Below are 11182 nucleotides of genomic sequence, written 5' to 3'. Positions count from 1 at the left end.
TAAGGTGTATTGTGCAACGAACATATTAAAAAAATAAAAATAAAAATAAAATAAAAACTTGTTAACAATTTAACACGTGTTATGCAAAGTCTTACAGCTTTACCTCAATCTTTCACAACCTCGAATCAACTTAGTACCAAACACTGGAAACTGGTTTCCACTTTACCTTTTCCCCCCACCTACCATTTCCATTGCTACAAAATCCCAACACGTAGATCATGGTATGTGTTGGATGATTCCTTGTTAGAGTTAAAAAATAAATCAAATTATTCGATATTTTATTTAAATTGATTGGTAAAAATTAATTTAAATTCAATTTATTAAATTAATAAATCACACACGAGATTAAATGACTCGAGCTTGGTTCATTTTGATCTAACAAAGTGCATCAATAATTCCATATCAAATGGTAAAACTAAAATATAATAAATTATTAAAACACGTAGATGGGATTCGAGTTCAAGTGACCAAAAACTTCAATCCTAAATAAAAAGTTTGAAATTTGAATCTTGTCACTACGTAGACCTGATAAGCTATAACGGGACATTAATATAATAATTTAATTATAACTGATCCAACAATATAGTTTTATTTTATATATATATATATATATTTATATAGTAGTTGTATACTATAGTTAATTTAAATACTTATTTATTGCATAAATGAAAAAAAAATAATAAAAAGGCAGAAAATGAGGGGAAAGTACAGACAAAGATATTGTATACCTAAAAAGATGTAAATTTTGGTAGATAATACCTACATGAACCAAAATTGGAGGTCAACTGCTTTTTGACATTAAGCTCTCACTTTCCACACTACTATTTGTATATATATATCTAATTAAATAAATGTCACAAAATTATACTTTTACACTTCATATTATTATTATTAATTAGAAATAAATATAATGTGCATTGGGATGTGAAAAAGAGCAGTTTAATCCATAATTAATTCCACTAATCCGTGATTCTTGCAATGAAATGTTATCACTTTTCTTTTTCTTTTTTCTTTTTTTTTTCTTTGAGCCGCTTCGATTTTCATTATCATCACAGGTTTGGACATGTCGTCGTAACTATACATGATATTTACATGTTACCCTCCAACATAGTACGGAAAGAAGGAAATCAAAATATTAATTAAATGTAGTACGTCCTTACCAACTAAACGAATAAATGTTAGCTAATTTGCTATTTTGTAAAATTAGGGTTCGCAATTTGTCATTTACAATAATTTTTTTCTTTTCAAAGACAATATCAAGATCGCATTTTTTTAATAAACCCTTCAAAATTCATATTTATAAATTCCGAATCATTCAAAATCAAATAAAAAAAACTCGGGGGGGGGGGGGTTCAGTGTTGTGATGAGTTGTACGTTGTGCTGGTTGAGTGTGCACGTTGCAGTGCGTGTGCGTGTGAGTTGGCTCCACTGTGATGGGTGCATAAATTTCTAACCCAAAACTTGTCGTATTGAAAGGAAAGGAAAAAATGAGATGAAGTTGGGTGACACGCGGCCCACGTGCACCAATACTGTTGATGTTGAATATCATCATCATCATCATCATCATCATCCATCAATCACCAAAAGTTGGGTCTCATCTCATCTGCTATGTATGTGCTACTGCAAGCCCACTGGAGAAACATAGAAAGTGACTTCTCCACAATGCACAACTCCTTGGAGGGGATTCATATTTGTTTTTGGTATTTCTGGACAAAGACCAGTGCAACACACTCGATTCATCCATCCATTATTGAAAAACCCTAGTTTTTTGTTGACAAGTTGGACTAAAAAGGGATCAATCAGTACCCACACTTGTCATAATTCTTGGAATTTATTCCAAGCAACATTCATTTTTGGAGATTCTCAACTTCAGCATTAATACATGTGAAGATGTGATTCATGCTACATTCGATACTTTGTACGAATAAGCAGTATGTATCAACCATCTGACTATTTATATATATGGAACGCGCAAAAAAAAAAAGAAGATAAAAATCACACCACATTCAAATGTGCAAGCTTTTATAAAGAGATAAGAAGAGTGTACAGTAGAGAATTGGACAGTGTTTCCATCAAGAGAAACATGTTTATACATTTCACCATGTGCTTCTCTACAATCAAACCTTTGCTTCATTTCAACCCATAATTATATCACCACTTCTTATTTCTATATATACAGATGATGAATAACACACATCTCCAACAACTGATAGATTTCTTGTTGATCCGAATTCTTCCAAATATTCATGATGCAAAATCACGTTAACTGACCTACATGGATGATGTCAAGAACCAGTCTCGCACAGTATAACAAGAAGCACAATTCGGGCAACAAAAACATGTTGGATTCACGAGTCCAAAAGCACTGGGTTCGTGTTCAAAGACATACCATTTTGACGAACGGTAACATTCGGTGATCACAGGGCTTTCTGGTTGTGCACCACTTGCTGCCGACGTTCCATTGGGAAGAGAGACAACACTTTCATCCTAGGAACAAAGGGATCCGTTGTGAAAACGTATTAAATTTGATACTTCTGTTAGCTAACAATATTTTTCAATTACGAGTATCATGTAAATAAGGTTGTTTATCCATCTATGTGAATTTCTTTACAAGTCATTTTACAGTTACTAGAGGGTTGCAGTGGTGGCTTACGATAAATAATCAGCAGAGACGAATATAGGGATCCTTCCCAATCCTGCACCTTTCCATTTCTTTCTTTGAGAAGCAATGGCTTTGTCTGCTTCTGAGCCTGTAGCAGTCAGAACAAACTAGAAAAAGACAAGCTATAATTACCACAGAACGGTAAAAGTCGTTACACTACCAAACATTCTGCTAGGCGGAATGGGTCAAGCAAAAAATGATGCCATGCAATTAAAATGTAGCAAATGCCGGTACCTAACACAAGCCTGTTTCTTAGTGAAAATGAAAACAAGCGAGAGAAAACTGCAGCATGTTCACAATCTATTCACGGGTATAGATTCTTCTACTTATCTCAAGTATCTTTTAGGCTTCCATAATGAAACAATGTTAACAGATGACTCTGCGCTATCACTATTATTTAGAATATGGTCATTCTTCTGCACAGATTATCATGATGATCAGACTTAAACAAGAATCTGGAAATGAAAGGTTAGTGTTTGAAGTTGGATGAAAACAGGATGCGATGGCGATATAAACAGCATAAAAAATTTCACGAAAAACAGGTGCTGCATAAAGCACCTAACTTGGAAGAACAGAAACTCGAAATGAAGATGTAAACCATCAATGCACACACAAGTGAGCGAATGCAGACACATTCAGATACACACACACACATACATATTATATATATATATATATAGAGAGAGAGAGAGAGCACTTACTAATGGATAGAGTGTAGCCATAACCCCATAGCTAACCAGGGGAGAGTAAAAGAATACTGCGAGAATACACGGGCTTCCTAATAGGATACAATCGTAACATTCTATCAGTAAAATATCAATACATCTACACAAATAGTTCTATTAAGATAAATTCTCGATGACAGATTCAACACAAAACGTTGTAACATCTTCCCCTTGCAATGGGGATTCAGTATCACCTGTGGAGTTAAAGTTCATCAAACATATCACGAAGACGAACTCAATACTCGAGACATTTTCAAATAGATATCCATCATGGTTGACATTTCATAGCAGCACATGTCTTAGAAACCTGATTATCGTTCTTTGAAGATTATTTTAATCCCTTAAATAGACTATTAATTGGAGAATGTGGGATAAAAATCTGAAACCAGAACATCCAGCAGAGTAAAACCCATTTAACCATTTCATCTCATCAAACTGTATAAACGCCACAAATATAGTTCTCTGTTGGCGGGCTTTATATTGACGAGTAGCATGTCAAAATAGTCGGGGACCGTTGAATAAAGGAATATCTGATCTATATCTAAAATAATAGACGATGATAAAATATCATCCCTTTCTGTAGATAAGATGAAATTATGTTTTCAAGCTCATAGAAGCTGAACCACTCCAAGAGAAATGGTTCGTCTTTTATTTTTGCTGCATACTTATTTCGTACAGCATCTAATAGAAAAAGTTGTCAATTCAATGATGGGGATCAGAAGCTGTTATCTCTTCTCTAGTTTCCAAAGTTATCTTAATGCATCAAAGGACAAAGTTATGCACACTCTACCATAATTTCTCAAAACTACCATTTTTATACAGTAACAATGTACATGTAGATCTAATGTTATAACCTTTCACTTAGTCTCATCAAGGAGTTGCTAAATAAACTAGCGTCAACTTGATAAAAGGTCTATAAAATGTATTTATTTCATCTTTTACGAGAGAGAAATACATTCCGTCGACAATTACTTATTGTTTCAGCATAGTTCAAATGATCATTGGTAACGCAAACCAACTCAACAAACTGGTCCGTCCAAGCAGCAAAGTGAATTCCAGATAAAATTGTAAAAAACAAGAGACTTCTGTCACTATATTCTTACCAAAACCAGCAAAAAATGGCCAGTTGGATTCAAAGAAGTCCAGCCTTTTGTCCAAACTCACACCAGAATAATTCCATTTATACCTTAAAAATGAGAGGAAACGTGTCAGTGTAACATTTCTCCAGCCCATTGAGCATCCAAAATGATAACCGAATAGTGCATGGACATCACTACTCACTCGAAACAATAATAAGCATACATCCATACAAGGAGCAGAAAGTTCAATGCCTTTCCAATGTAAGGGATGAATCCAGTAATATATACCTGCAAACAACTAAGGATTATCTAATTCATATAAAGGTGGAATAAGCAGTCGATTATAAGATAAAAAGATATTACAATATTTTACCTCCAGGAAGAAGAAACTCAATAGGAGAACTGAGTAGACCTGTTCAGCTATCCCAATCATTACGCTGCAGATAAAACAATGCAGCAGGAGAATTTTGTATGCATAATTTAGAACCTTGTGGGATAGCACATTCTTCAGAACAAATTAGTCTAAAAGCGATAACTCAAGGCATACCCCTCAAGGTCAGTAGTTTTATCACTGGCAGACATATTTTGTGATGCAGTTGAGTCCTTTTTGTCAGATAATTCGGAACCAGAAGCCCCATTCTTCTCTATTGCGAAAAACCCATACTTTGCAATGTCATTATACCTGGATCGAAATATGAGGATGATTTGATGACAAAGCACGATAACAATATAGAATACGTTTATTCTAGATTTCAATGCCACAGATAGTGTATCAGCAAGGGCCGTGACTATATTTGGGGTAAGATATGACAACAATGTTAGGCGGTAAAATGTGGGAAGAGCATCAATATAATCAAAGTAAAAAAGACAGGTAGAAGAAAAGAAAGGAGGCGAAAATACCATAGGGTGCTTAGAATAAAGCTGGATATGTACATAGGGTAGAACCAGAATACCTGCAAAATTGCTATGTCAACCCACTGAAAAAATTTAATGAAATCATTTACAGCACATAATGCATGCTCTTCTTGCAGACTTTGTGTGTGTCTAGAGAGAGAGGGAGAGGGAGAAAGGCACAGGATTCTTCTCATGAACAGAACACCCAAAGAGGAGGTTCTTTGATGGTCTTAGCAAATAATTTGAATAAGTGACAAAATTAGATTCAAATAACAACCAAAAGGCAAAACTACTATATATTCCAAGCTAAAAAAAGGAGCCCTAAGAGATCATCAGAAGATATCTTAAAGAGCAAAAATAATGTTCTCCAAATAATTAGAATTCACGGTGATATAAAATGGAGTCACTACCATATCATATGAGATTTCTTGGCATTATGCAGCAGCTTTAGTCATTACAATGTCAGTTAATGATTCCTACTTGTTATTGCAATATTGACCCCACATTCTTGTTGGCCTATAGCTTGAAGATAAGATTATGGAAAAATACCAGTGCCACAAACGTCTTACATCTAATCTGTAGGATTCAAGCTGTTAACATCCAGATTTATTTGGGCAGCTCTTGGACAAGTCTGATCAATTAGTCAATAAGAAAAGCAACATGAAAGGTCAAAATTCTTTGAGAACTTGAGCAATTAAAATCATAAAAACAATTAGGAATGCTTGAATGATTAGCACTTCTCAAACACATTGCTTGGATTTAGCCATCTATAGTCCCAATGCCTGTGCATTTTTAGACAACAATGAGAACACATGAAACAGAATGATTGGGGAATCTTTTGTTTGTCTGCAATTTTTTCACTCAAGCAAAGCTCAAAATAAACCATGGAGATCATTATGAAGCGAAAAACACCACTCACATAGAAGAGTTGAATCAGTCCAAGTCGTAAGAAGGAATAGAATCTGAAAATACCCCCAAAAGGACATGATTCCTGATAATTAATAAGCTGGCACTCATCAGGCAACACCCATTGCAGTGTGGGAATGACAACAGACCTTAGAACAAGTATGCTGCAAAACATGATAATAGTATAATCAATCGCAAAAACCACATCATTGCACACCTTGTTAATAAATCGGTATCATAAAAAAGTCTGTCCACCTATTAGTATATGCTTTCGTCTTTGCAACTATCTTTAGCTGTGTCTTAAGTCCTAATTTTTCACAGAATGCCACACATGACAGGTGCTCCTTGTAGTTTGATTATGCAACAGAAGAAAAGTCTCAACAAACTTCTGAGCGAAATATTACGATACATCCATTAGGATACAATTAGTGGAGATGACATAAAGCACGACGCAAGTATCCTCGCTAGGATCACCCATTTATCTTATACCAGATGGTTCAAACAGGCGACACAAGAAAGATGCATGTGGCAATATAATCAAACATAAAAAATCACTCAAACAACCGAGAAGAAAATTTGAATAAAGATACAAACTTTAATAAGCATTTCCTGTCTACTGCTCCTTCTCTAACGACACACAAGCAGACATGGCATGTGTGTGTGTTTTGAGATAGAAACGAACCTTCCCAAGAAGATGATTCCATTCAAGAGGAAACACTGTCCGGTACGGATGGCAACCTCTCTTGACCTTCAACATCCATTGCGACCAACAAACAAACAGATAAAAGACAAAATACAAACAAGGTCAAAATTCGGTTGGATAAGCAAGAAGTTGGCAATTATCATCAATTGGGTTTCACCAGTCTTAGCACCTGCGACAGTAGATAACAACACGGTGAAGACAGCAAGCCTCCCTGAAACCCTCCACCCATAGAAGCGATGCCTGCTTTAATCTAGTTCCGAAGCTGCCCATCGAACCGTCCATGGAGGTATACATGAAAATTTCAAGAAATTGGTATCTGGGACGAGTCCTGAGATTAGGAAGAATAAAGAGTAAGAACAAAAATGGTATCTTTTTGCTTTGAAGAAAAGGTTTTTATTTTATGAGCCGCCCCCCCAACACTTGTTCTAGTTGATCTTTGGGTTAATCAATTATTTAGAAGTCCATACACTCCATACCTACTAAAATTCTAGAAAAATGAATTTAGTATATTTTAAAGAAATAATTACAATCTTTTAAATTTAATATAATTATACATAAATTTGTTATAATTTTAAAAATTATATTTAATATTCTTGATATTTATTTTTTTAATAAATAAGTCCCTATATTTATAAAAAAATATTAAATTTATTGATATTAACAAAAACAATTAAATTAAAATTAATATACCCTCGATTGACTTCGTACTAATTTAGAGTACATCAAACAATTTTTTCTGACTAAACCACCCTTATAATGGTAAAAATATGTTCCTCACGTATATTAATACGTGAAAACGTATGAGGATTATTTGATCATAAAACTAATCTGCAATAAATCATTAACAATATAAATATAGATTTTTTTTATTCTTTTTTGTTAGTATAAGCAAGTTCGGTAAAATTTTATTAAAAAAAGAATTTATTTATTAGACATAAATAAATTTCAAAAACACTAAATATAATTTTACAAATTACAAGATATCTGCGTGTAACTACGTCGTAAATGGAGTGTAATTATCCGTATTTTAAAATATATATTTGTGTCTAATGCACACATCCAAACAGAACCTTAAACAAACCGACTACTGCATAAAAGTTCTGTTTTTCTATCAAGACTTGAAAGAATCATCGGCCTTCTCCACTATATTCCAAGCATCGGCAATTTGATCGACTGCCCTTTTCTTAATACTCACCAATTCATAAAGTAGAAGGGGAAGAAGAGGGAATTGGAGAAGGGAAGTGACAGAAATGGGGCAGCCCAGTAAAGAGCCATGTAAGAAACAAGCCTGCGATATTCAAGCCTGCCTCTCCAAGAACAATTTCCTTCCGCAAAAGTAAGCTTTTTTATATTTTAGGGTATGATTTTTCCTTTCTGTAATTAGTTTATGTATGTAAAAGTCTTAAAGGAAGTAAAGAACCCTTTCCTCTCTTGCGGGATCATGAAGCGGTTCGAGGTTTTCCTTTTTATGTAGATTATTTACTTGGTTTTTGTTTTCTTTCCGGAATATTATGTGAATATTTTCTGGCGTGTCTTGTATTTCAATGTGGTTGTTTAATATCCCTGACTCGGTTACTTAGTACTTGAGTAGTTTGCTTTGGTTTTTGGAAGTTCAAAATTTCCAACCATGCTTTTAGCTTTTATCCAGACTTAAAACTTTTTTGATGAATTCATTCAGATTTCTTTGTGAAATAAAGCAGCACTATACAGTTTCTTTTTAATTTGTGGAATTGCTTGCCATGTTTCAGCGTGTTGTTTACTAAAAACCTGCAAGTAAGAAGAGTGCTTGATAAATTAGGTGTTCTTGATATTTTTATTTTTATTTTCTTGTATTTCATTTAATTGGAGGAATGATCCAGGCCAATGTTGCTTCTTTTGAGTTTTGATCGAAACATGGATGTATGCTAGTTCAAATATTTTGTAGTCTTTGTGGTCGTCATCAAATTGGTGATCATTGTGTATCCACTGAGGAATTTATTAGAGTTGGAATCAGTGTTATGTTTACCATTTATGAACATTTCCAAAGGAAATGCAATCAATCTATCCGTAATTGTGGGAGAAGAAGGGAGAGTTTTCATTTCGGGTGTTGATTTTCCCGCTCAAGGCAAAAGATGAAATCCTTGGCTAGGAATGTAGTTGAAATGATAAGATAATATGATAAGAACTCCTCTAATCGCTCTTGAAATTATCATTTTATATGAAGCATGATAAGGTGTTCCTTTGTGTGTCAGTTCATTGCGCCATGTGAATTATGCAAGTCGTGTAAAGTACTAGTACATTTACTGATATCATCACTATAGATTCAGTTTCTCAGTCATTTTTTGATAAGCCATGGGATTCATGGAATTGACTGAACTACAAGAAAGCCTGATTTCTATAGGAACAGGTGCTCTTGCTTCAATAATCTTAGGCACTTAGTTCTCCGATAGTACTTCATTGCAGCTCTGTTTTTTTCCTACTGAACACGTGAGCATACAAAAACTGAAACATTTGAACGGCATTAGCAATGGTTACCTGAAAGATGTTATGATTTAAATTATGAGGTTACTTCTACATAAATATATATAACGTTTGTAAGTAAAGGTTAAGAGTTGCCTGAAAATACATCATGATTTAGATTTAGAAGCCATTTAAGCTTTTGTTGTTCTGCTGAACAACTAATGAGCCTGTGGAAGTTTTGAATCATATGAACAACTACTCTGGTTAGTCCAAATGCAGTTCGTGATTTAAAATGATGTGGTATTATTACTGTTAGATATATGAGGTATGAGGATTGAGAGATGGTTTAGGAGTTCCATTCAAAAAGGTCAATGGTTTTAGTTACCTTGTTAAGACTGAACTCTGTCCCTGGCTGGAACACACTCTAATTTCTTATGTTCCTAAGCTATCATTATGATAAGTGGACTGCTTGCTATATATATATATATATATGTACTCATATAACTCTTCGAGGAATTATTTCAGACTTTATCTGCTGTTTTTATCAAACTACTTTGACACTGTTCTAGATAGTCATATTCCTGGGCTTATACCTTATCCACTTGTCTTGGTTGTTGTGCTGTAGGTGTGTCAAAGTTATCCAGTTGCTGCAATCTTGCTGCGAGCAATGTGAATATAAATCAACACATTGTGCATCAGTATCGGGTCTTCTGAAGCAAATCAACAAGTAAACCTTGGATGGCTTGTTCAGGCTCAAGGCAGAAATTTTTGTTGCTTTTGCTATTGGCCAGATCAATGATTCAGTGTCTATAAATGCTAAATTTTGTTGCACACAAGTTGTAAATTGTAATATTAGAGTTTCTTAACAAATTCCGAATCCTTGGTGGATGTCCAGAATAATTTATTACAGTCCTCTGCTTAGACACAGAGAGAGAGGACCGGAAAGGTGTCAACCATTACTCTCTTATAAAGCCTGCATGGATATTCCAATGATGGGAATTTATACCGATTTATTAATAGAGTTCAATTCTCAGTCATAAGTTTTGGCAACGATTGTTTTCCAGCTGTATCCAGAAGTAGAACATGGATAGCATTTTCTAGTACTGAAGGGAAAGAAAGAAAAGGCCAAGAAAAGAAACATTCCTTCCCTTTCACTTGAAGAAAAAATTGTGTTGGGAGATTCCAGTATCTGATAAATACAATATGACATGGGTGTGGTCTCTTCTCCAAAAGAGCTTGATTTTACCAGCTGGGCTTTTGACAAAAACAAGTTGCAATAAAGAATTACATTAGGGTGTTCTTGCCGATTCCTGCCGCTTTAAAGGGATGCCTTCTTGGCCAAAGCCATCCTCCTCATCAGCATGTTTAGGAAGTCTCGTGGCTGTTGATATGCAACCTGCATGAAGATTGTGGTTGTAAAACATTTCCATTGTTTTATAACGACCACGAGCTAGTAGTTAATCCACAAAGGGTTCATACCATCAGCCATGTCTTTCGTTTTGTGAAGAAGAAAGGTTCCAGAAAGAATAGTCACAAATCCACACATTTCTGTGACAATCTGAGTTAGGTTCTGCCTGTCCCAGTCCTGCTCTTGTTGACAAATGAATATCGTTAATGGTGATGCATCAGAAATTATCATCACATCATCATCGTCTTCTCCTTCTTGAGAAGGACGGGTTAATAATGGAAATAGCAAAACAGAAACGATATCATAGTGTGGCTCGGAGAAGTTCCTCTAATTCTACACAACAAAAGACATTTATGGGGCAAATGG

General features: G+C 34.7%; 3 protein-coding genes across 8 annotated transcripts in view; 1 reads left to right on the top strand and 2 right to left on the bottom strand.

The window, feature by feature from the left end:
- LOC105169108 (protein EI24 homolog) lies at positions 2004 to 7395 on the bottom strand. 6 transcript variants are annotated; one of them, XR_002287718.1, is made up of 12 exons: positions 7139 to 7395; positions 6949 to 7014; positions 6280 to 6430; positions 5367 to 5419; positions 5014 to 5148; positions 4840 to 4903; positions 4669 to 4754; positions 4491 to 4573; positions 3364 to 3440; positions 2654 to 2750; positions 2390 to 2487; positions 2004 to 2271 (listed from the first exon to the last, which is right to left on the bottom strand). XR_002287718.1 is itself a non-coding variant. In XM_011089401.2 (12 exons), the coding sequence occupies exons 1-11, from the start codon at positions 7261 to 7263 to the stop codon at positions 2418 to 2420; spliced, it is 1026 nt and encodes a 341-aa protein (XP_011087703.1). In that variant the 5' UTR covers positions 7264 to 7393; the 3' UTR covers positions 2004 to 2271; positions 2390 to 2417. The 6 variants fall into 6 exon arrangements, 4 of the variants coding, with proteins under 4 accessions (XP_011087703.1, XP_011087704.1, XP_011087705.1 ...); XR_002287719.1 differs by having other exon boundaries at positions 2004 to 2266; XM_011089401.2 differs by having other exon boundaries at positions 2654 to 2769; positions 7139 to 7393.
- On the top strand, positions 8049 to 10398 carry LOC105169107 (cx9C motif-containing protein 4). Its single transcript, XM_011089398.2, has 2 exons — positions 8049 to 8305; positions 10034 to 10398. The coding sequence occupies exons 1-2, from the start codon at positions 8220 to 8222 to the stop codon at positions 10137 to 10139; spliced, it is 192 nt and encodes a 63-aa protein (XP_011087700.1). The 5' UTR covers positions 8049 to 8219; the 3' UTR covers positions 10140 to 10398.
- The window catches only part of LOC105169106 (probable magnesium transporter NIPA4), a 5633-nt gene continuing 4987 nt past the window's right edge, over positions 10537 to 11182 (bottom strand). The window contains exons 8-9 of the mRNA XM_011089397.2: positions 10888 to 10993; positions 10537 to 10804 (exon numbers count right to left, since the gene is read on the bottom strand). Of these exons, the coding sequence (XP_011087699.1) occupies positions 10698 to 10804; positions 10888 to 10993 (213 nt within the window). The 3' untranslated portion in view covers positions 10537 to 10697. The remainder of the gene's footprint in view (positions 10805 to 10887; positions 10994 to 11182) is intronic.

This window comes from Sesamum indicum, linkage group LG8, assembly GCF_000512975.1.
Source record: "Sesamum indicum cultivar Zhongzhi No. 13 linkage group LG8, S_indicum_v1.0, whole genome shotgun sequence".
Lineage (NCBI taxonomy): Eukaryota > Viridiplantae > Streptophyta > Magnoliopsida > Lamiales > Pedaliaceae > Sesamum > Sesamum indicum.
This window is presented reverse-complemented; position numbering and strand designations above follow the sequence as displayed.